We start from the raw sequence: 26,656 nt of genomic DNA, 5'->3' as shown, positions 1-26,656 counted from the left end.
GAAGATTTAAATGAAAAGTCGTCGTCCTGGCAACCACTACCCACTCGCTCTCTTGTCGACGGAGTCAACAACAAACGTCTCTTTCTACCGGTGAACAACTTTATTGAGACATTTGACTTTCACGTAGTTTAAACCCCATGTCATTATCGATACAATTATATAAAACACTATCATCTGTGTAGAATAGAGGGAAGACGAGGTGAAAATAAACTAAGAAAAACCCAAATGTACATCTCTGTTAATTTGCTAGACATTCTTTATTTAATAAAATATTTAGAATATTTCACCACTAAGAGAATTTGATCCATTTGAAAAACCTAGAAAGGCTATTTGACTGAACACTAGAAATCAATCCCAAATCAACACAACAACAACAACAACAACAACAGGCACCTTGTTTAATAAGAGTCAACAAACTCTTGTTCATAAATAAAATAACTTCCAAATAAACTAAATTAAAACATATTATTTATTCATTCAGGATTTAAGTTGTTTTTGAGGAACAGGGAGTTGTGTAGCTAAGGGTTACACCCTACTCCCTACATAGTGCACTACGTTAGACCAGAGTCCTATTGGGGCCATGGTTGAGAGTAGTGCACACTACATAAGGGAATAGACTGCTTATTTGGAATGCACAGTCTAGCCGATAGCCGTCCTCAGCTGAGATAAATTAAGACGACAGACTGGATCGGCTGCCTGCAGACGGGACACAGCTTGTTCCTCTTCTTCAGTTTCCTGGCGCAGGTGTAACAGGCCATGAGGTGCCCTGTGCGTCCGTGTACGATGCAGCCGTTCTTGGGCCTGGTCTGACAGATGACGCAGGGCTCCAGGCAGCTGGCGGGGAGGTGAGCCTCCAGGCTATTGAAACGCTCCAAGTCCGGTGCCATCACTTCTTGACTGAAGGGGGCGCTAGAGGACGAGCCTGAGCCCACGCCGTTGGAGTTCGAAGAAGAGGTGGAGGGCTGGGAGGAGCAGGCCGAGTCTTGGGAATCGGGGCCAGAGACGGACATCAATTCCTGGGAGTCTTTGAGGAGGGGTAGGGGCGACTTGGCTCTCTTCCCGTCGGGGACATCCAGACCTTCGGTCTCGTCGGGCTCTGCCGGGGCTGGGGTAGGCTTTGGGGGTAAGGGTTTGAGGTTGGGGGCAGCAGAGTTGCTGTCAGAATCGGGAAACCAGTCCATTCTTAGCGTCCAGCAGCGGTTGCAGTTTCGGGGGAGGGGAGGGTTCAACTCCTCACACTTTGAGCACTTCCAGTAGTCCTGAAACAACACCACTAGATTAGACCACAACACCACTAGATTAGACCACAACACCGCTAGATTAGACCACACCGCTAGATTAGACCACAGCACCACTAGATTAGACCACAGCACCACTAGATTAGACCACAGCACCACTAGATTAGACCACAGCACCGCTAGATTAGACCACAGACACCACCGCTAGATTAGACCACAGACACCACCGCTAGATTAGACCACAGACACCACCGCTAGATTAGACCACAGCACCACTAGATTAGACCACAGCACCACTAGATTAGACAACAGGCACCACTAGATTAGACCACAGCACCACTAGATTAGACCACAGCACCACTAGATTAGACCACAGCACCACTAGATTAGACCACAGCACCACTAGATTAGACCACAGCACCACTAGATTAGACCACACCGCTAGATTAGACCACACCGCTAGATTAGACCACAGCACCACTAGATTAGACCACAGCACCACTAGATTAGACCACAGCACCACTAGATTAGACCACAGACACCACCGCTAGATTAGACCACAGCACCACTAGATTAGACCACAGACACCACCGCTAGATTAGACCACAGCACCACTAGATTAGACAACAGGCACCATTAGATTAGACCACAGCACCACTAGATTAGACCACAGCACCACTAGATTAGACCACACCGCTAGATTAGACCACACCGCTAGATTAGACCACACCGCTAGATTAGACCACACCGCTAGATTAGACCACAGCACCACTAGATTAGACCACAGCACCACTAGATTAGACCACAGGCACCACCACTAGATTAGACCACAGCACCACTAGATTAGACCACAGCACCACTAGATTAGACCACAGCACCACTAGATTAGACCACAGCACCGCTAGATTAGACCACAGACACCACCGCTAGATTAGACCACAGACACCACCGCTAGATTAGACCACAGACACCACCGCTAGATTAGACCACAGCACCACTAGATTAGACCACAGCACCACTAGATTAGACCACAGCACCACTAGATTAGACAACAGGCACCACTAGATTAGACCACAGCACCACTAGATTAGACCACAGCACCACTAGATTAGACCACAGCACCACTAGATTAGACCACAGCACCACTAGATTAGACCACAGCACCACTAGATTAGACCACAGCACCACTAGATTAGACCACAGCACCACTAGATTAGACCACACCGCTAGATTAGACCACAGCACCACTAGATTAGACCACAGCACCACTAGATTAGACCACAGACACCACCGCTAGAATAGACCACAGCACCACTAGATTAGACCACAGACACCACCGCTAGATTAGACCACAGCACCACTAGATTAGACAACAGGCACCATTAGATTAGACCACAGCACCACTAGATTAGACCACACCGCTAGATTAGACCACACCGCTAGATTAGACCACACCGCTAGATTAGACCACAGCACCACTAGATTAGACCACAGCACCACTAGATTAGACCACAGGCACCACCACTAGATTAGACCACAGGCACCACCACTAGATTAGACCACAGGCACCACCACTAGATTAGACCACAGGCACCACCACTAGATTAGACCACAGCACCACTAGATTAGACCACAGCACCACTAGATTAGACCACAGCACCACTAGATTAGACAACAGGCACAACTAGATTAGACCACAGCCACCACCGCTAGATTAGACCACAGCACCACTAGATTAGACAACAGGCACCACTAGATTAGACCACAGCACCACTAGATTAGACAACAGGCACCGCTAGATTAGACCACAGCCACCACCGCTAGATTAGACCACAGCACCACTAGATTAGACAACAGGCACCACTAGATTAGACCACAGCACCACTAGATTAGACAACAGGCACCACTAGATTAGACCACAGCACCACTAGATTAGACCACAGCACCACTAGATTAGACCACAGCACCACTAGATTAGACCACAGCACCACTAGATTAGACCACAGCCACCACCGCTAGATTAGACCACAGCACCACTAGATTAGACCACAGACACCACCGCTAGATTAGACCACAGGCACCACTAGATTAGACCACAGACACCACCGCTAGATTAGACCACAGGCACCACTAGATTAGACAACAGGCACCGCCGCTAGATTAGACGACAGCACCACTAGATTAGACCACAGCACCACTAGATTAGACAACAGCACCACTAGATTAGACCACAGCGCCACTAGATTAGACCACAGACACCACCGCTAGATTAGACCACAGCACCACTAGATTAGACCACAGCACCACTAGATTAGACCACAGCACCACTAGATTAGACCACAGCGCCACTAGATTAGACCACAGACACCACCGCTAGATTAGACCACAGGCACCACTAGATTAGACCACAGACACCACCGCTAGATTAGACCACAGCACCACTAGATTAGACCACAGACACCACCGCTAGATTAGACCACAGGCACCACTAGATTAGACAACAGGCACCGTCGCTAGATTAGACGACAGCACCACTAGATTAGACCACAGGCACCACTAGATTAGACAACAGGCACCGCCGCTAGATTAGACGACAGCACCACTAGATTAGACCACAGCACCACTAGATTAGACCACAGCACCACTAGATTAGACAACAGGCACCGCCGCTAGATTAGACCACAGCACCACTAGATTAGACCACAGCACCACTAGATTAGACCACAGACACCACCGCTAGATTAGACCACAGGCACCACTAGATTAGACCACAGACACCACCGCTAGATTAGACCACAGGCACCACTAGATTAGACAACAGGCACCACCACTAGATTAGACCACAGCACCGCTAGATTAGACCACAGCACCACTAGATTAGACAACAGGCACCACTAGATTAGACCACAGCACCACTAGATTAGACCACAGCACCACTAGATTAGACCACAGCACCACTAGATTAGACCACAGCACCACTAGATTAGACCACAGCACCACTAGATTAGACCACAGCACCACTAGATTAGACCACAGCACCACTAGATTAGACCACAGGCAACACCACTAGATTAGACCACAGGCAACACCACTAGATTAGACCACAGGCACCACCGCTAGATTAGACCACAGGCACCACCACTAGATTAGACCACAGGCACCACCACTAGATTAGACCACAGGCACCACCGCTAGATTAGACCACAGCACCACTAGATTAGACCACAGCACCACTAGATTAGACCACAGCGCCACTAGATTAGACCACAGACACCACCGCTAGATTAGACCACAGCACCACTAGATTAGACCACAGCACCACTAGATTAGACCACAGCACCACTAGATTAGACCACAGACACCACTAGATTAGACCACAGACACCACTAGATTAGACCACAGACACCACCGCTAGATTAGACCACAGGCACCACTAGATTAGACCACAGACACCACCGCTAGATTAGACCACAGCACCACTAGATTAGACCACAGACACCACCGCTAGATTAGACCACAGGCACCACTAGATTAGACAACAGGCACCGCCACTAGATTAGACGACAGCACCACTAGATTAGACCACAGGCACCACTAGATTAGACAACAGGCACCGCCGCTAGATTAGACGACAGCACCACTAGATTAGACCACAGCACCACTAGATTAGACCACAGCACCACTAGATTAGACAACAGGCACCGCCGCTAGATTAGACCACAGCACCACTAGATTAGACCACAGCACCACTAGATTAGACCACAGCACCACTAGATTAGACCAGACACCACCGCTAGATTAGACCACAGGCACCACTAGATTAGACCACAGACACCACCGCTAGATTAGACCACAGGCACCACTAGATTAGACAACAGGCACCGCCGCTAGATTAGACGACAGCACCACTAGATTAGACCACAGCACCACTAGATTAGACCACAGCACCGCTAGATTAGACCACAGCACCACTAGATTAGACAACAGGCACCACTAGATTAGACCACAGCACCACTAGATTAGACCACAGCACCACTAGATTAGACCACAGCACCGCTAGATTAGACCACAGGCACCACTAGATTAGACAACAGGCACCGCCGCTAGATTAGACGACAGCACCACTAGATTAGACCACAGCACCACTAGATTAGACCACAGCACCACTAGATTAGACAACAGGCACCACCACTAGATTAGACCACAGCACCGCTAGATTAGACCACAGCACCACTAGATTAGACAACAGGCACCACTAGATTAGACCACAGCACCACTAGATTAGACCACAGCACCACTAGATTAGACCACAGCACCGCTAGATTAGACCACAGCACCACTAGATTAGACAACAGGCACCACTAGATTAGACCACAGCACCACTAGATTAGACCACAGCACCACTAGATTAGACCACAGCACCACTAGATTAGACCACAGCACCACTAGATTAGACAACAGGCACCACTAGATTAGACCACAGCCACCACCCTAGATTAGACCACATCACCACTAGATTAGACCACAGACACCACCGCTAGATTAGACCACAGGCACCACTAGATTAGACAACAGGCACCGCCGCTAGATTAGACCACAGCGCCACTAGATTAGACACCACCGCTAGATTAGACCACAGGCAACACCACTAGATTAAACCACAGCACCACTAGATTAGACCACAGGCACCACCGCTAGATTAGACACCACCGTTAGATTAGACCACAGGCACCACCGCTAGATTAGACCACAGGCACCACCGCTAAATTAGACCACAGGCACCACCGCTAAATTAGACCACAGACACCACCGCTAGATTAGACCACAGGCACCACCGCTAGATTAGACCACAGGCACCACCGCTAGATTAGACCACAGGCACCACCGCTAGATTAGACCACAGGCACAACCGCTAGATTAGACCACAGGCACCACCGCTAGATTAGACCACAGGCACCACCGCTAGATTAGACCACAGGCACCACCGCTAGATTAGACCACAGACACCACCGCTAGATTAGACCACAGGCACCACCGCTAGATTAGACCACAGGCACCACCGCTAGATTAGACCACAGACACCACCGCTAGATTAGACCACAGGCACCACCGCTAGATTAGACCACAGGCACCACCGCTAGATTAGACCACAGACACCATTATGGGTAATATGAAACGTACTGCTTCCGTGATTTCAGTGTCGTCATCGAACGAGTCCTCGTCCTCTGCCTCGAAGATGGTGACTTCATACACCTGTGAGAGAACAAACAGACACACAGGGAGTCAACAGCTGCAGTTTGACCCCAGGACACTAGAGGGAGCTGTTTGAAATGACACACACACACACACACACCAATGTTTCCTCGGGGGGTCCGGGAGCATGCCCCCCCCCGGTGATAATTTTAGAACCATCGAAAAGGTCCGCTTTATGTTGGTGTGGTGGTGCACCACAGCTAAATAAATACAGCGGAAACACACACACACACAGTTGAAAAGACAGTGAGCCGAGACCTCGTCCTCTCCAGACACTGAAGCCTCTTCGGGATCGCTGTAGGCGTCCGAGTCGATGGACTCCACCTCAAACTCCACGCTGAAGTTATCAGAGTCTGAGCCCAGATCCTGGCTCAGAACATCGTCACCCGCGTCACTGACCAATGAACCTACTTCCTGTTGAGAGAGACGAGAGAGAGAGAGAGAGAGAGAGCTCAGTAACATGGGACTTACACAGCTGCCGATAAGATTCACAAATTACAATCGTCATTTTTTTTTACTCAGAATCTAAAGTACTGAACAAACCGGTGTCACACACTAGACGTGAAACATTTAGTCTGAATGTGTAGGAATTAATAATCCCATTCCTTAATCTGCATAATGTTGTAGCCCAGTTTAGGATCTAGTTTAGGATCTCACCCTCCTTTTATTTAGGATTGGTGGAACTATAGTCTGACAGGGTAAATAGTTGTACTGCAGTAGGATCCCCCACAGAGTTACAGGAGGCTCCCCCACAGAGTCACAGGAGGCTCCCCCACAGAATCACAGGAGGATCCCCCACAGAGTTACAGGAGGATCCCCCACAGAGTTACAGGAGGATCCCCCACAGAGTCACAGGAGGCTCCCCCACAGAGTCACAGGAGGCTCCCCCACAGAGTCACAGGAGGCTCCCCCACAGAGTCACAGGAGGATCCCCCCACAGAGTTACAGGAGGCTCCCCCACAGAGTTACAGGAGGATCCCCCACAGAGTTACAGGAGGCTCCCCCACAGAGTCACGGGAGGCTCCCCCACAGAGTCACAGGAGGCTCCCCCACAGAGTTACAGGAGGCTCCCCCACAGAGTCACAGGAGGCTCCCCCACAGAGTCACAGGAGGCTCCCCCACAGAGTCACAGGAGGCTCCCCCACAGAGTCACAGGAGGCTCCCCCACAGAGTTACAGGAGGCTACTCACAGCGTTACTGTGTGAGTCTGAAGACTCGCTGCTCCTCCGGTCTCGTCTCAGGCCTCCAATCACATACCAGGACATGCTGTCATCAAAGGTCAGAGACAAGCTGTCTGACCTATGTCTCTTCCTGGACTCACACCCGTCCTCCTCTTGTGTCGACGACGTCCCCTCTGGAATAGAACAGAGAGGGTCTGAGCAGTGGTTTTACTTTTAACATTTTATTTCCAATAAGCCATTTCTCCTCCGACGGTAAACTAGAGAAGCATATTGTGCATCCGATCACATATAGAAACATACGGACAAGTCTTCAACAAAGCTGTTTCTCCCTTGATGACAATGAATATGTGATGTTCACAAGACATGGAGGATTTGTTTATAGCCAGCCGTATGTTGTGTACTGGGCCCTGAGGTACGACCAGTAGCTAAGAGCAATAAAACCCCAGTCCTTTAAAAAGTGGTCAGTTTCAATCCATCAGACTAGGACTGTTGGGGATTCTCCCCTGGTCCGTTAGGAAACAGGGAAACAGGCGTGTCTTTGTGGTGTCTGTGTGTGTGTGTGTGGAGGCCGTCAGGCTGCTTTTTGGGCCTGAAGAGACTCATTGTGAGGAGAAGTCATCTGAAAACATTCTCCACAGCCTCCAGACCAGAGTGTTCCTACGGAACCATTAGAAGGGACTGGGGTTCTATTCTTTGATACATTCTCCACAGCCTCCAGACCAGAGTGTTCCTACGGAACCATTAGAAGGGACTGGGGTTCTATTCTTTGATACATTCTCCACAGCCTCCAGACCAGAGTGTTCCTACGGAACCATTAGAAGGGACTGGGGTTCTATTCTTTGATACATTCTCCCCAGCCTCCAGACCAGAGTGTTCCTACGGAACCATTAGAAGGGACTGGGGTTCTAATCATTGATACATTCTCCCCAGCCTCCAGACCAGAGTGTTCCTACGGAACCATTAGAAGGGACTGGGGTTCTATTCTTTGATACATTCTCCACAGCCTCCAGACCAGAGTGTTCCTACGGAACCATTAGAAGGGACTGGGGTTCTATTCTTTGATACATTCTCCCCAGCCTCCAGACCAGAGTGTTCCTACGGAACCATTAGAAGGGACTGGGGTTCTATTCTTTGATACATTCTCCCCAGCCTCCAGACCAGAGTGTTCCTACGGAACCATTAGAAGGGACTGGGGTTCTATTCTTTGATACATTCTCCACAGCCTCCAGACCAGAGTGTTCCTACGGAACCATTAGAAGGGACTGGGGTTCTATTCTTTGATACATTCTCCCCAGCCTCCAGACCAGAGTGTTCCTACGGAACCATTAGAAGGGACTGGGGTTCTATTCTTTGATACATTCTCCCCAGCCTCCAGACCAGAGTGTTCCTACGGAACCATTAGAAGGGACTGGGGTTCTATTCTTTGATACATTCTCCACAGCCTCCAGACCAGAGTGTTCCTACGGAACCATTAGAAGGGACTGGGGTTCTATTCTTTGATACATTCTCCACAGCCTCCAGACCAGAGTGTTCCTACGGAACCATTAGAAGGGACTGGGGTTCTATTCTTTGATACATTCTCCCCAGCCTCCAGACCAGAGTGTTCCTACGGAACCATTAGAAGGGACTGGGGTTCTATTCTTTGATATATTCTCCACAGCCTCCAGACCAGAGTGTTCCTACGGAACCATTAGAAGGGACTGGGGTTCTATTCTTTGATGCATTCTCCACAGCCTCCAGACCAGAGTGTTCATACGGAACCATTAGAAGGGACTGGGGTTCTATTCTTTGATACATTCTCCACAGCCTCCAGACCAGAGTGTTCCTACGGAACCATTAGAAGGGACTGGGGTTCTATGCTTTGATACATTCTCCACAGCCTCCAGACCAGAGTGTTCCTACGGAACCATTAGAAGGGACTGGGGTTCTATTCTTTGATGCATTCTCCCCAGCCTCCAGACCAGAGTGTTCCTACGGAACCATTAGAAGGGACTGGGGTTCTATTCTTTGATACATTCTCCACAGCCTCCAGACCAGAGTGTTCCTACGGAACCATTAGAAGGGACTGGGGTTCTATTCTTTGATACATTCTCCACAGCCTCCAGACCAGAGTGTTCATACGGAACCATTAGAAGGGACTGGGGTTCTATGCTTTGATACATTCTCCACAGCCTCCAGACCAGTGTTCCTACGGAACCATTAGAAGGGACTGGGGTTCTATTCTTTGATACATTCTCCACAGCCTCCAGACCAGAGTGTTCCTACGGAACCATTAGAAGGGACTGGGGTTCTATTCTTTGATACATTCTCCACAGCCTCCAGACCAGAGTGTTCCTACGGAACCATTAGAAGGGACTGGGGTTCTATTCTTTGATACATTCTCCACAGCCTCCAGACCAGAGTGTTCCTACGTAACCATTAGAAGGGACTGGGGTTCTCTGCTTTGATACATTCTCCCCAGCCTCCAGACCAGAGTGTTCCTACGGAACCATTAGAAGGGACTGGGGTTCTAATTATTGATACATTCTCCACAGCCTCCATACCAGAGTGTTCCTACGGAACCATTAGAAGGGACTGGGGTTCTATTCTTTGATACATTCTCCACAGCCTCCAGACCAGAGTGTTCCTACGGAACCATTAGAAGGGACTGGGGTTCTATTCTTTGATACATTCTCCACAGCCTCCAGACCAGAGTGTTCCTACGGAACCATTAGAAGGGACTGGGGTTCTATTCTTTGATACATTCTCCCCAGCCTCCAGACCAGAGTGTTCCTACGGAACCATTAGAAGGGACTGGGGTTCTATTCTTTGATACATTCTCCACAGCCTCCAGACCAGAGTGTTCCTACGGAACCATTAGAAGGGACTGGGGTTCTATTCTTTGATGCATTCTCCCCAGCCTCCAGACCAGAGTGTTCCTACGGAACCATTAGAAGGGACTGGGGTTCTATTCTTTGATGCATTCTCCCCAGCCTCCAGACCAGTGTTCCTACGGAACCATTAGAAGGGACTGGGGTTCTATTCTTTGATACATTCTCCCCAGCCTCCAGACCAGAGTGTTCCTACGGAACCATTAGAAGGGACTGGGGTTCTATGCTTTGATGCATTCTCCACAGCCTCCAGACCAGAGTGTTCCTACGGAACCATTAGAAGGGACTGGGGTTCTATTCTTTGATACATTCTCCACAGCCTCCAGACCAGAGTGTTCCTACGGAACCATTAGAAGGGACTGGGGTTCTATTCTTTGATGCATTCTCCACAGCCTCCAGACCAGAGTGTTCCTACGGAACCATTAGAAGGGACTGGGGTTCTATTCTTTGATGCATTCTCCCCAGCCTCCAGACCAGAGTGTTCCTACGGAACCATTAGAAGGGACTGGGGTTCTATTCTTTGATGCATTCTCCACAGCCTCCAGACCAGAGTGTTCCTACGGAACCATTAGAAGGGACTGGGGTTCTATGCTTTGATGCATTCTCCACAGCCTCCAGACCAGAGTGTTCCTACGGAACCATTAGAAGGGACTGGGGTTCTATTCTTTGATGCATTCTCCCCAGCCTCCAGACCAGAGTGTTCCTACGGAACCATTAGAAGGGACTGGGGTTCTATGCTTTGATGCATTCTCCACAGCCTCCAGACCAGAGTGTTCCTACGGAACCATTAGAAGGGACTGGGGTTCTATTCTTTGATACATTCTCCCCAGCCTCCAGACCAGAGTGTTCCTACGGAACCATTAGAAGGGACTGGGGTTCTATTCTTTGATACATTCTCCCCAGCCTCCAGACCAGAGTGTTCCTACGGAACCATTAGAAGGGACTGGGGTTCTATTCTTTGATACATTCTCCACAGCCTCCAGACCAGAGTGTTCCTACGGAACCATTAGAAGGGACTGGGGTTCTAATCATTCCAGAACTCGGTCTTTGCTTCCCCAACAGACTTGACTGTGCAACACATGAAGCCATGAGGCCTGACATGACAGTTTTTATCCAGGAGAAAAGGTACAGCACAGATCCACATGAGCAGGACTGGTGTAGTTAGTAGGTGTAGGTTTATGTACACACTGCTGGAGTACTACAACAACAGACAGAGAGGCAGACAGACAGAGGGGCAGGCAGACAGACAGACAGAGGGGCAGGCAGACAGACAGACAGAGGGGCAGACAGACAGACAGAGAGGCAGGCAGGCAGGCAGACAGAGAGGCAGGCAGGCAGACAGAGAGGCAGGCAGACAGACAGAGAGGCAGGCAGACAGACAGAGAGGCAGGCAGACAGACAGAGAGGCAGGCAGACATGCAGACAGAGAAGCAGGCAGACAGAGGGAAGGCAGACAGAGGGGAAGGCAGGCAGGCAGAGAGGTAGACAGACCGAGAGAGGCAGGCAGACAGACAGGCAGACACTCACCAGGGTCACTACTCCTCCTTCTCCTCCTGCGTTCTGAGGTAGATGATGAATGACAGTCTGAGTCCGTCTCCTGTAAACAGATTAAACAGAAGGAACCGTTAAGAGAAATCACCAGTGAACCAGGACACCGAGGGGGGGTCCGTCTATAAAACTCACTCAGGCACAGCTACCACTTAAAATGACATCACAGGAAAAAAACCCGCATCAGAAGCTCCAAGGGAGACAGTCTTTGGAACACGTGCCAGTATAAACATCCCTCTGCAACAAAAAACTAAAGTTGGTTCAACTTGAGGTCCAGTATGTTTATGTCTGTGACCCAGAGCTAGGCAATTAGTTTGATCACCAAGCATTTTTCGCTACACTCGCAATAACATCTGCTAAATGTGTGTATGTGACCAATAACATCTGCTAAATATGTGTATGTGACCAATAAAATTGGATTTGATTTACAAGTCTGTTTGTAACTCTTTAAAATGGAGTGTGATGGAGAAGTGTTTCCCCCTATATTCATTTAGCAACGGTGGCCCACCCCGCTATACAACAATTTTTGAGACGGGTTGTAAACCAAGGTTTCCAGAAGACTTCGGCTGCTCTCTTACGTGGTATAACTACGGGAAAGCAGTGGTGAAATACAGAATTGAAAGACGTGAGAAACGTCTGTTGAGCAGACTGAAATACCATCAAAACATCTTAATGTGCTCGCAATTACTTTTGTTAAATAGTCTACATTTTTAAAAATGCTACTAATCATTCCTATTTGTTTATTTACAACTGCCAAAGAGAAGTGGAAAATTAGAAAGTGGTCAGAATGAGTAGGATTCTAGTTGCATTGACAGGCACGACTCAGGCCGGTGAGCCATAACCAATCAGAGCTGCAGTAGGCCTATATGCAAATAGACCATTGCCATATATGGATCTGTGCCATTCACTGGACTGTGTTTACAGCATGAGCGGTCGTGAGTAGATGAACTGGACTGTGTTTACAGCATGAGCGGTCGTGAGTAGATGAACTGGACTGTGTTTACAGCATGAGCGGTCGTGAGTAGATGAACTGGACTGTGTTTACAGCATGAGCGGTCGTGAGTAGATGAACTGGACTGTGTTTACAGCATGAGCGGTCGTGAGTAGATGAACTGGACTGTGTTTACAGCATGAGCGGTCGTGAGTAGATGAACTGGACTGTGTTTACAGCATGAGCGGTCGTGAGTAGATGAACTGGACTGTGTTTACAGCATGAGCGGTCGTGAGTAGATGAACTGGACTGTGTTCACAGCATGAGCGGTCGTGAGTAGATGAACTGGACTGTGTTTACAGCATGAGCGGTCGTGAGTAGATGAACTGGACTGTGTTTACAGCATGAGCGGTCGTGAGTAGATGAACTGGACTGTGTTTACAGCATGAGCGGTCGTGAGTAGATGAACTGGACTGTGTTTACAGCATGAGCGGTCGTGAGTAGATGAACTGGACTGTGTTTACTACAGCATGAGCGGTCGGGAGTAGATGAACTGGACTGTGTTTACAGCATGAGCGGTCGTGAGTAGATGAACTGGACTGTGTTTACAGCATGAGCGGTCGTGAGTAGATGAACTGGACTGTTTTTACAGCATGAGCGGTCGGGAGTAGATGAACTGGACTGTGTTTACAGCATGAGCGGTCGGGAGTAGATGAACTGGACTGTGTTTACAGCATGAGCGGTCGTGAGTAGATGAACTGGACTGTGTTTACAGCATGAGCGGTCGTGAGTAGATGAACTGGACTGTGTTCACAGCATGAGCGGTCGTGAGTAGATGAACTGGACTGTGTTTACAGCATGAGCGGTCGTGAGTAGATGAACTGGACTGTGTTTACAGCATGAGCGGTCGTGAGTAGATGAACTGGACTGTGTTCACAGCATGAGCGGTCGTGAGTAGATGAACTGGACTGTGTTCACAGCATGAGCGGTCGTGAGTAGATGAACTGGACTGTGTTTACAGCATGAGCGGTCGTGAGTAGATGAACTGGACTGTGTTTACAGCATGAGCGGTCGTGAGTAGATGAACTGGACTGTGTTTACAGCATGAGCGGTCGTGAGTAGATGAACTGGACTGTGTTCACAGCATGAGCGGTCGTGAGTAGATGAACTGGACTGTGTTTACAGCATGAGCGGTCGTGAGTAGATGAACTGGACTGTGTTCACAGCATGAGCGGTCGTGAGTAGATGAACTGGACTGTGTTCACAGCATGAGCGGTCGTGAGTAGATGAACTGGACTGTGTTCACAGCATGAGCGGTCGTGAGTAGATGAACTGGACTGTGTTTACAGCATGAGCGGTCGTGACTAGATGAACTGGACTGTGTTCACAGCATGAGCGGTCGTGAGTAGATGCGCTTGTTTTGAGATCCAAGCGAGACCGACCTGTGCACATTTGTTCATATTATTTTCTAGTTAGTCAGTTATTAGCCCAGTTGTAGATCATTAGTAGTCAGCTTTAGGGGAGTGATAGCTTCCTACAAGAGCACAAAACGTGTACATTTCTAGACATATTTCAAAAAGCCAGTCAGGTAAAAATCTGTTTGTTTTTTTTGTCTTAAAGGGGCAGTGTTGTATTTTGAGACAGGTTTGAATAAGCTAAGTAGCCAATAGGCAGAGGGTAGCATAATGTATCTGATTCTCTGTAGTAATGGTATGGGAATAATAATGCATTTTATTTTGTGAAGTGGTTTCTTGCATTAAACACAATATTCAGTCACCTTCTTGTCCTCTAGGACAAGTGGATAAACAGGTTAAAGGTCAAGCCCTGCATGTGTTTTTTTTTCTCTTCAAAAGTCTCATGAAATGTAGGTCTACGTTGAACACTACAACATTGGCTGCTACTGTCCGCTGAAAGATATAACAGCTATTTCCATATTAAAATGTTATGGGATTCATTTTCTCCATTGTTTTTGATGGTAGGCCACTCTGGTAGGACTACATTAGGATCAAACAGACACAGTAGCCTACTTGGCCACTGTTAAAACTGTAACTTAAAGCAGGTGCATGCCTCAATGTTAACAGTAAACGTCATTGCGTTTACTTGATAGCTACCTACACAAATAGCTAGCTAGAACAAAGTGTTAATAAGATACATTCATTAAAAAGATTAAAAGCAATACAAATAAGTTATCCAGTAGGAACAGGATTGTCACAACGTTCAAGTTTGTGCTCATCAGACCTGAGATTTGCTCAGTGATAAAAAAAAACCCAGAGGGAACATCGGTTGGGGCGGTGTGCAGTTTGGAGTGGCTCTAGGGCAGTGCTCTCCAATAGGTCGATAGCCAGCGACCAGTAGCTACCAGCCCACCTATGACGAGCTCGACAAACTACTCTGAAAGTACATGCAATTTTCACGCGTTCCACCGCAAACTGTCCTAAACAGATCTCACAAGTATCAGCCAGTACCAAACTGTCCTAAACAGATCTCACAAGTATCAGACAGTACCAAACGGTCCTAAACAGATCTCACAAGTATCAGACAGTACCAAACGGTCCTAAACAGATCTCACAAGTATCAGCCAGTACCAAACTGTCCTAAACAGATCTCACAAGTATCAGACAGTACCAAACGGTCCTAAACAGATCTCACAAGTATCAGACAGTACCAAACGGTCCTAAACAGATCTCACAAGTATCAGCCAGTACCAAACTGTCCTAAACAGATCTCACAAGTATCAGACAGTACCAAACTGTCCTAAACAGATCTCACAAGTATCAGACCGTACCAAACAGATCTCACAAGTATCAGACAGTACCAAACTGTCCTAAACAGATCTCACAAGTATCAGCCAGTACCAAACTGTCCTAAACAGATCTCACAAGTATCATCCAGTACCAAACTGTCCTAAACAGATCTCACAGTACCAAACTGTCCTAAACAGATCTCACAAGTATCAGACAGTACCAAACGGTCCTAAACAGATCTCACAAGTATCAGCCAGTACCAAACTGTCCTAAACAGATCTCACAAGTATCAGACAGTACCAAACTGTCCTAAACAGATCTCACAAGTATCAGACCGTACCAAACAGATCTCACAAGTATCAGACAGTACCAAACTGTCCTAAACAGATCTCACAAGTATCAGCCAGTACCAAACTGTCCTAAACAGATCTCACAAGTATCATCCAGTACCAAACTGTCCTAAACAGATCTCACAAGTATCAGCCAGTACCAAACTGTCCTAAACAGATCTCACAAGTATCAGCCATTACCAAACTGTCCTACACAGATCTCACAAGTATCAGACAGTACCAAACTGTCCTAAACAGATCTCACAAGTATCAGCCAGTACCAAACTGTCCTACACAGATCTCACAAGTATCAGACAGTACCAAACTGTCCTAAACAGATCTCACAAGTATCAGACAGTACCAAACTGTCCTAAACAGATCTCACAAGTACCAAACTGTCCTAAACAGATCTCACAAGTATCAGCCAGTACCAAACTGTCCTAAACAGATCTAGAGCATGTGATTGGTTGAAACATTCCAGTTGGGGGGGGGGGGGGGGGGGGCATTGCTATAATGTTGCCTTACTAGATGGCAGCTGTTTTACAAGCTAGAGCACTCAACTTTGCTATTTTGTAATTCTTTAGTCGTAATTATAAAAATATAAAAAAATACATTCTCATGAATTGTTTCCTCTGTAATTTATTACAACCGACAAGACCTTTTGAACATCAGTTCCAACTCCAGATGAGTTGGATTTACAGACAGAAAGAGCCCAGGGCAGATGAGTTGGATTTACAGATGGAGACCAGGGCAGATGAGTTGGATTTACAGATGGAGACCAGGGCAGATGAGTTGGATTTACAGATGGAGACCAGGGCAGATGAGTTGGATTTACAGATGGAGACCAGGGCAGATGAGTTGGATTTACAGATGGAGACCAGGGCAGATGAGTTGGAATTACAGAAAGAGCCCAGGGCAGATGAGTTGGATTTACAGATGGAGACCAGGGCAGATGAGTTGGATTTACAGATGGAGACCAGGGCAGATGAGTTGGATTTACAGATGGACACCAGGGCAGATGAGTTGGATTTACATAAAGAGCCCAGGGCAGATGAGTTGGATTTACAGATGGAGACCAGGGCAGATGAGTTGGATTTACAGATGGAGACCAGGGCAGATGAGTTGGATTTACAGATGGAGACCAGGGCAGATGAGTTGGATTTACAGATGGAGACCAGGGCAGATGAGTTGGATTTACAGATGGAGACCAGGGCAGATGAGTTGGATTTACAGATGGAGACCAGGGCAGATGAGTTGGATTTACAGATGGAGACCAGGGCAGATGATTTGGATTTACAGATGGAGACCAGGGCAGATGAGTTGGATTTACAGATGGAGACCAGGGCAGATGAGTTGGATTTACAGATGGAGACCAGGGCAGATGAGTTGGATTTACAGATGGAGACCAGGGCAGATGAGTTGGATTTACAGATGGAGACCAGGGCAGATGAGTTGGATTTACAGATGGAGACCAGGGCAGATGAGTTGGAATTACAGAAAGAGCCCAGGGCAGATGAGTTGGATTTACAGATGGAGACCAGGGCAGATGAGTTGGATTTACAGATGGAGACCAGGGCAGATGAGTTGGATTTACAGATGGAGACCAGGGCAGATGAGTTGGATTTACAGATGGAGACCAGGGCAGATGAGTTGGATTTACATAAAGAGCCCAGGGCAGATGAGTTGGATTTACAGATGGAGACCAGGGCAGATGAGTTGGATTTACAGATGGAGACCAGGGCAGATGAGTTGGATTTACAGATGGAGCCCAGGGCAGATGAGTTGGATTTACAGATGGAGACCAGGGCAGATGAGTTGGATTTACAGATGGAGACCAGGGCAGATGAGTTGGATTTACAGATGGAGACCAGGGCAGATGAGTTGGATTTACAGATGGAGACCAGGGCAGATGAGTTGGATTTACAGATGGAGACCAGGGCAGATGAGTTGGAGTTGGAACTGATGTTCAAAAGGTCTTGTCGGTTGTAATAAATTACAGCGGAAACAATTTATTTTTATAATTACGACTAAAGAATTACAAAATAGCAAAGTTGAGTGCTCTAGCTTGTAAAACAGCTGCCATCTAGTAAGGCAACATTATAGCAATGCCCCCCCCCCCCCCCCCCCCCCCCCCCCCAACTGGAATGTTTCAACCAATCACATGCTCTTGTTTCCCACCTCCCTTGATTTAGTTTAATGTGTCTAGAAATACAATGAATAGATGCTCTTTCTTATGTGGTCTTCTTACCTTAGGCCCTCTATCCGGTTCACTCTGGCCCCTGGGTTCCGTGAAGACAGATTGGGATTCTAAAAAGGAAAGATAGAAACATCTACATTTTAAAAATCAGAATAGACTAGGACTTCCTCACTTGTCTTATCAGCCCAATACATTACGCAACGTTGAACTGCCTAGCGTACAAATGTTGGTTTTTTTTTTCTTTCAAAAAGAGAGATGTATATCAACTAGAAACTACAGGACAATAGAAGTGACGAAAGAAAAGTTAAAAGCACCTTGATTTTTCACTGCTAGGAGATTTTGTGTGATCATAGCGAAGAGAACTCTGAAAAAGAACAAAAAAAAACACACAAGGCTAACGTTAGCATAGTGAAACGGTTTCACTATCAGACTTCTCTGATTTGTTTAGCAAACAGAAGGCTGCTCATCAGTAACTTATTTTTGAATCATCAGCACACATCTGAGCCAACACATGCAACAGGTGACAGCATATTAAGTGGCTGTATTAGAGGTTAGAGGAGATGCATTAGAGGACAGAGTCTGTATTAGAGGACCAGAGTGTGTATTAGAGGACCAGAGTGTGTATTAGAGGACCAGAGGAGCTGTATTAGAGGAACAGTCTGTATTAGAGGTCAGAGTCTATATTAGAGGCCAGAGTCTGTATTAGAAGTTAGAGGCCATATTATGTATTAGAGAACCAGAGGAGCTGTATTAGCATCTGTGTAGAGGAGCTGTATTAGAGACTGTGTAGAGGGACTGTATTAGATGCTGTGTAGAAGGACTGCATTAGAGGCCTGCATGTTAGCCGAGCAAACAGGGTGTGTGTGTTGGGGGTTTATTGTCCGTCCCAAGCTGTGTGTGTTATTGTGCGAGTGTGTGTGCGCGGCTCTTTGATGGAGAAGATGTCCACACCGTGCAGTGTGTGTGTCCTCACCGGGGTTCTTTAACAGAGAAGCTGTCCACTCCCAGTACAGCCCCCAGGGGGTCGTCAGCACAGTGCACTATGTGTTGCTGCTTCATGTCATAAAGCTGTTTCTTCATGATGTACTGGCCCAGGTAGAATATCACCTGACAAATTAGACAGCACAGGGGTCAGAGGTCAACACCACAGCACAACACACACGAGAGAGAGATAAACAGGATACAGGCAGGGGTCAAGAGGAGAGAGAGTAACAGGGGATACAGGCAGGGGTCAAGAGGAGAGAGAGAGAGAGAGAGAGTAACAGGGGGTACAGGCAGGGGTCAAGGTCAAGAGGAGAGAGAGAGTAACAGGGGATACAGGCAGGGGTCAAGAGGAGAGAGAGAAACAGGGGATACAAGCAGGGGTCAAGAGGAGAGAGAGAGAGAGTAACAGGGGATACAGGCAGGGGTCAAGAGGAGAGAAAGAGTAACAGGATACAGACAGGGGTCAAGAGGAGAGAGAGAGTAACAGGATACAGGCAGGGGTCAAGAGGAGAGAAAGTAACAGGATACAGGCAGGGGTCAAGAGGAGAGAGCGAGAAACAGGATACAGGCAGGGGTCAAGAGGAGAGAGTAACAGGGGATACAGGCAGGGGTCAAGAGGAGAGAGAGAGTAACAGGGGGTACAGGCAGGGGTCAAGAGGAGAGAGAGAGTAACAGGGGGTACAGGCAGGGGTCAAGAGAAGAAGCCTGGGAATGTCTCAGGATAAGACTGCACCAACAATAGTTCTGTCTCAGTCTAGTTGATACCCTCCATATACTGATCCAGACAGTTCTGTCTCAGTCTAGTTGATACCCTCCATATACTGATCCAGACAGTTCTGTCTCAGTCTAGTTGATACCCTCCATATACTGATCCAGACAGTCCTGTCTCAGTCTAGTTGATACCCTCCATATACTGATCCAGACAGTCCTGTCTCAGTCTAGTTGATACCCTCCCTCCATATACTGATCCAGACTGTCCTGTCTCAGTCTAGTTGATACCCTCCATATACTGATCCAGACAGTCCTGTCTCAGTCTAGTTGATACCCTCCCTCCATATACTGATCCAGACAGCCCTGTCTCAGTCTAGTTGACACCCTCCATATACTGATCCAGACAGTCCTGTCTCAGTCTAGTTGATACCCTCCCTCCACATACTGATCCAGACAGTCCTGTCTCAGTCTAGTTGATACCCTCCATATACTGATCCAGACAGTCCTGTCTCAGTCTAGTTGATACACTCCATATACTGATCCAGACAGTCCTGTCTCAGTCTAGTTGATACCCTCCATATACTGATCCAGACAGTCCTGTCTCAGTCTAGTTGATACCCTCCTTCCATATACTGATCCAGACAGTCCTGTCTCAGTCTAGTTGATACCCTCCATATACTGATCCAGACAGTCCTGTCTCAGTCTAGTTGATACCCTCCATATACTGATCCAGACAGTCCTGTCTCAGTCTAGTTGATACCCTCCATATACTGATCCAGACAGTCCTGTCTCAGTCTAGTTGATACGCTCCCTCCATATACTGATCCAGACAGTCCTGTCTCAGTCTAGTTGATACCCTCCATATACTGATCCAGACAGTCCTGTCTCAGTCTAGTTGATACCCTCCCTCCACATACTGATCCAGACAGTCCTGTCTCAGTCTAGTTGATACCCTCCATATACTGATCCAGACAGTCCTGTCTCAGTCTAGTTGATACCCTCCCTCCACATACTGATCCAGACAGTCCTGTCTCAGTCTAGTTGATACACTCCATATACTGATCCAGACAGTCCTGTCTCAGTCTAGTTGATACGCTCCCTCCATATACTGATCCAGACAGTCCTGTCTCAGTCTAGTTGATACCCTCCATATACTGATCCAGACTGTCCTGTCTCAGTCTAGTTGATACCCTCCATATACTGATCCAGACAGTCCTGTCTCAGTCTAGTTGATACCCTCCCTCCATATACTGATCCAGACAGTCCTGTCTCAGTCTAGTTGATACCCTCCCTCCATATACTGATCCAGACAGTCCTGTCTCAGTCTAGTTGATACCCTCCATATACTGATCCAGACAGTTCTGTCTCAGTCTAGTTGATACCCTCCATATACTGATCCAGACAGTCCTGTCTCAGTCTAGTTGATACCCTCCATATACTGATCCAGACTGTCCTGTCTCAGTCTAGTTGATACCCTCCATATACTGATCCAGACAGTTCTGTCTCAGTCTAGTTGATACCCTCCATATACTGATCCAGACAGTCCTGTCTCAGTCTAGTTGATACCCTCCATATACTGATCCAGACAGTCCTGTCTCAGTCTAGTTGATACCCTCCATATACTGATCCAGACAGTCCTGTCTCAGTCTAGTTGATACACTCCATATACTGATCCAGACAGTCCTGTCTCAGTCTAGTTGATACCCTCCCTCCATATACTGATCCAGACAGTCCTGTCTCAGTCTAGTTGATACCCTCCCTCCACATACTGATCCAGACAGTCCTGTCTCAGTCTAGTTGATACCCTCCCTCCACATACTGATCCAGACAGTCCTGTCTCAGTCTAGTTGATACCCTCCATATACTGATCCAGACAGTCCTGTCTCAGTCTAGTTGATACCCTCCATATACTGATCCAGACAGTCCTGTCTCAGTCTAGTTGATACCCTCCCTCCATATACTGATCCAGACTGTCCTGTCTCAGTCTAGTTGATACCCTCCATATACTGATCCAGACTGTCCTGTCTCAGTCTAGTTGATACCCTCCATATACTGATCCAGACTGTCCTGTCTCAGTCTAGTTGATACGCTCCCTCCATATACTGATCCAGACAGTCCTGTCTCAGTCTAGTTGATACCCTCCATATACTGATCCAGACAGTCCTGTCTCAGTCTAGTTGATACCCTCCATATACTGATCCAGACAGTCCTGTCTCAGTCTAGTTGATTCCCTCCCTCCTTATACTGATCCAGACAGTCCTGTCGATACACCTCATCCCATACTGATCCAGAATATTCTGGGTCACAATTTAGACAGGCAACTGATACACATAGACTGCACTGGGTAGAGGTATATGACTCCACCCAATATTCTTCTCTAGTTGACAGGAGGCTATTGTGATAGACTGATCACTGGCATGAAGGCATCAGTTCCTTATCATAAAAGCAGATTACACAGACTGTAAACACATTTTCCAGCAATCAATGTGGACCAGTAAAAGGCTCAGAACTCCCATACACTCTATAAACTAAAGCATCAGAGGAGCGCCTCCCTCTCTCTGAGATAACTCTGTCTCTCTGATGAACAACAGAGAGGAAGGAGCCAAACACGGGGTCCCAGACTAGTTAGACATTCCAGAGGTCCGTTAGAACCCCAGTGAGTCAGAGTAGAGGTCAAGAGGTGACTGAACATTCTAACATTCTAACTAAGATAATCACCAGTTCTAACATTCTAACTAAGATAATCACCAGTTCTAACATTCTAACTAAGATAATCACCAGTTCTAACATTCTAACTAAGATAATCACCAGTCTCTCTCTATGACTCAGACTCTCACACAGACAGACCCCCCCCCCCCCCCCCCTCCTCTCTGACGTGTCTCATCAAAGCTGTGTGACGTGTCCTCAAACCAAGGTGGCCTGCCTGCTAGCCAATCATAGCTCTTAAATGACAGTGCAGTTGTATTCTAGCTTAGTAGACACTACAATCAGTTCAATCAACGAGAGTAGGTGAAACAGCATATCAATGGGAAACCAATAGAACCAAGTCAAAAGCCATTCTAGTATGTGACAGCATCTACCGTATGCAGTGCTTAGTTTATGAAAGTGACAATCAATAGTGAAACTAGTGTTTAAATCTAGCAATGCAGAGAATAATCCACAAACACCTACACAATCTATATACCAGTAGTTTGGCTGCTAACGACAAATTAAGAGTGAGTTTCCCCCCCCCCCCTTAGGAACTAATATCCACTATTCTAGGAGTAAACCCTAAGATATACTGCAATTGGAAATTCAACACATTAAATATTTAAATGTGGAAAAAAAAACTTTATTTAAAAAAAAAAAATGTGAGACTAGAAAATAATTACAGAAACTGAAAAGTCTGTGAGATAATGTCTATTGAGGATCTTAAAGAGGTTTCCTCTGTCTGTTTCATGGAACAATATCTTGATTAACTAAAGTTAAGCCAAAGACTAGTGGTTCGATATCAGCAGGATATAAGTTGTCAGGTCACTTCTTACCTCTTTCATGGTGAAAACGTCTTTGTCTGCACCTGCCTGCTGCAATAACACGCGCAGTTTCTCTTTAGGTCGTACCTGTGGAAATATAGCACATAAAAACATTATTTTTTTTACATTCTATGTAACTGTAAACAAATGACTGACTTAAACAGTGTGACAGAGAGACAGAGATTTAAGTTGATACTTACAAGTTTCTCATTGTCCAAGGTATTTATTTGGGAACTGCTTCTATGCCATTCTGCCATTCTCTCACAATTCTCTGCCATTCTGTCTCTCACCTGTCGAAGAGTAGGAGGTAAAATACATTTTCATTTCAAGTATACAATTACATACAATGTCAAGGTAAAGCTTTGGAAGACAAAAACAAGTTTACCTAAATAAATAAATAGAAGTACTAATGAGATGTTCTTGATACACCCCCTCTATAATACACCCTTCATATTCTGTACATAAAGTGCTTCAGCTCGGCTGGTAGCGTTAGGAACCACTTCCCCCGTCTCCCCCGGATTTAAATAGGCACAGAGAGACATGTCAGGACTAGCACTGCTCCGGCTGTTAACGCCAGGATGCTATTGGGCGCAGCCGCCGTATGGTTGAAACTAGATAACTAACCTCACGTAACATGTTTTAGCATATGACGAGCACAACTAGCGGTCACCCTGCGTCTGTGCATCCGCCTCCACCCTTAGTGCTGAGCTGGCCGCTAGAGTTGGATATGCCCGGGCATGTCCCAGTTTACTACAGCTCTGCATTGTGTAATAATCAGCTGTTTGACTGACATGGGCAGGGTTGGAGGAAGGGTGTCTCGTCTTAACTGACTCCCCTAGCTATTGCTTTTCCAAACAAAGGAAGAGCCATGCAAGTTGACAGCTGAAATATTGGACATGAAAGCTGGTTGCCACTGGATATTAACGTTACCACCGTGGATATGAAATTACAAAGTATGGGATTAAAGCCAAAGTAACGATTAGTCACTAACATTAAGAGGGGTTTGACATCTGGACTCACTGATAACAATGTTTTATCTGATCTAACATTTGGTCATGATGAGATTAGTTTCTCTGTTGCAGATATCCATCAATGTTATTCAATCGCATGAAAGAAACTGACCTGCGAAAAGTAACGTTACCTACACTTCAATCCTCATCCTTTTGATTTCTACCAAACCAAATGGGATAGTTTCCTATCAATCTGTCAAAACACAATGAAGACAAACAGTTTGGAAAGACCCACGACCCAGTTGTGGGACTCTGCAAGCCAGTAAAAGTAGACCAGTGTGCAATATTGACAAGTTAGTATATCTGATAACTTATTAATAACATCAACGTTACAGTCAAATGTAGCTATATCTAGCTATATTCAATGTGTGGTATTTACAATACATGTGTGATTTAACCACTAACGTTACGCCAAAAATAAAACTGTTGAACGAGGAACTACTAATAGTCCGGACGTTGACTGGCAAGTCGCTGAGCACTTTTTGAGGCATTTTCATGTGTATTTTGATTTTGTATTTAGATGGGTAACTACGACACCACCAGATAGAAAAACAAACGGGTTTTTTGACGACACTCTTGCTAGGTTAACATTACATTACATGTTTAGTCGTTGTACTACTAGCTACCACAACAACTTCGCTACTATGTGTCGACGTCTAGCTATTCAACGTGAACTCCTTACTAGTGGTTTCCCGTTTTAGCCATCAGGAAAACACGAGGATGAGAGGCCTTATAGCATGTAGCTAATGCTATTCAAACTTTAGCTATAAAATAAAGTGGTTGTACAAATTACATGTCAAAATAACACACAGTTAAAGTTATTATACACAATAGCTTGCCATTTAAACTTTCATAGCACATTTTAAATAGATTTAGAGCAACATTATTGGCTTCACTTACGTTACTTTCACAATCCAATAACTTGCTTGTAAAAGTTAGCGAGGAAAACGAACGTTAATTTTGTCGCCCCTAGTGGCGGGTCCAAAGTAAGGCACGAGCACTGAAGATGAATCAGGTTGACGAATCAATCACAAGAAGAAGAAAAATGTCTGTTTTTACAAGAAGAAGAAGATAGACTACCTACCTGCACGTGGGGAATGTTCATCGTTTTATAGTGGAAAGAAACATGGGAACTATCAACGAGCTCAGCCAAGACCTGATTTGGCTGGATTGATTCATCAATGCATTCTTTGCCTAATCATTGATACAATCATCCGAGGGGAAATGACATTGGTCGTCAATTCAAATCACACAGTCAGTGTGAAGAATAAATCAATCACATTGAATTCATATAATAGACAGGTTTCTAGCTTTATAAGTGTATTCATCATCATTATCCCCTGAGAGAGGAATTACAACAGTGTTTTCTGTATCATCACTCCAATATGGGTCAATCCCTGGACATGGCACTCGCTCATTGAGACAGGGGCATTGTGACTCTTCACATGGCTGCTTGCTGACTGTGAAATCATTGCCTCCCTCTGCCAGAGACAAAAGTGTGTTTGTGTTATGTTCTGTTATTCTGTCAACCAGCTCTGCTCTAGGGCCATTTATCAAGCGTAGGAGTGCTGATCTAGGATTAGTTTTGCCATTTAGATCACTATGAATAAGATAACATGGACATGGGGGACCTGATCCTAGATCAGCAGTCCTACTCTGCCCCTGGTCTGGTCGGATGCTGAGACATGTCCTGGCAGTTCACACTTCATCATCATAGTGCCATGATGCTAGTGCTTATGATGCTAGTCCATGATGCTTGTCCTTATGATGCTAGTCCTTTGGTTAGAACAGAGAATAAACTGACATCAGTGAATCAACAACAGAAGATACATGGAACTAATGGTCATTGAGACCATGGTTTAACGAAAGTCAAACCACAACTTCTAAAAAGGAAAAGGTGTACCGGTCAGAAAGGGCTCCTTGATTTGGATTAGTGAAATCATTTACAAATGTGTTTAATGGATGGACAAAATGAAAAGTGGAAGATTCATTTTAAATGGTTGTGATTTGTTGATAGTAGTACCCTGTGCATCAAAATCCATCTAAAAAAATGTGTATTTGTCCTTGAAGCAGCAGAAGGTTTTTGGTCTTCTCTGGTATCGGTGGCATCTTTTCCAGTCGGCTCCCCCTCTCCTTCCTAGAAGGGCT

At 46.4% G+C, this 26,656-nt stretch overlaps 1 protein-coding gene across 2 annotated transcripts; it reads right to left on the bottom strand.

Moving 5' to 3' along the window:
• Positions 1-238: 238 nt before the first annotated feature.
• On the bottom strand, positions 239-25,590 carry mdm2 (MDM2 proto-oncogene). Of its 2 annotated transcripts, none has more exons than XM_036945385.2 (11): positions 25,409-25,590; positions 23,699-23,788; positions 23,511-23,585; positions 19,265-19,398; positions 18,606-18,655; positions 18,343-18,401; positions 12,070-12,139; positions 7,682-7,845; positions 6,750-6,905; positions 6,420-6,491; positions 239-1,259 (listed from the first exon to the last, which is right to left on the bottom strand). In XM_036945385.2, exons 2-11 carry the CDS (start codon positions 23,774-23,776, stop codon positions 657-659), a joined length of 1,461 nt encoding a protein of 486 aa, XP_036801280.2. In that variant the 5' UTR covers positions 23,777-23,788; positions 25,409-25,590; the 3' UTR covers positions 239-656. The 2 variants fall into 2 exon arrangements, with proteins under 2 accessions (XP_036801280.2, XP_036801279.2); XM_036945384.2 differs by lacking the exon at positions 25,409-25,590 and adding an exon at positions 23,884-24,242.
• Between the last annotated feature and the right edge of the window lie 1,066 nt (positions 25,591-26,656).

The sequence above is a fragment of the Oncorhynchus mykiss genome, chromosome 15 (genome assembly GCF_057628025.1).
Source record: "Oncorhynchus mykiss isolate SJ-2025 chromosome 15, ASM5762802v1, whole genome shotgun sequence".
In the NCBI taxonomy this organism is placed as follows: Eukaryota; Metazoa; Chordata; class Actinopteri; order Salmoniformes; family Salmonidae; genus Oncorhynchus; species Oncorhynchus mykiss.
The sequence above is the reverse complement of the archived record's forward strand: the minus strand, read 5'-3'. Positions and strand labels throughout refer to the sequence as shown.

What these genes read in the sequence shown, in the direction of transcription:
- mdm2 (XM_036945385.2), bottom strand. Translation starts at nt 23,776, where the DNA reads ATGGCAGAGAATTGTGAGAGAATGGCAGAATGGCATAGAAGCAGTTCC. An exon ending in AACCGGATAGAGGGCCTAAG is followed by an intron (nt 12,140 to 18,342) that starts GTAAGAAGACCA and finishes ATCTGTTTACAG; the next exon opens with GAGACGGACTCAGACTGTCA. An exon ending in AAGGAGGAGTAGTGACCCTG is followed by an intron (nt 7,846 to 12,069) that starts GTGAGTGTCTGC and finishes GTTCTATTCCAG; the next exon opens with AGGGGACGTCGTCGACACAA.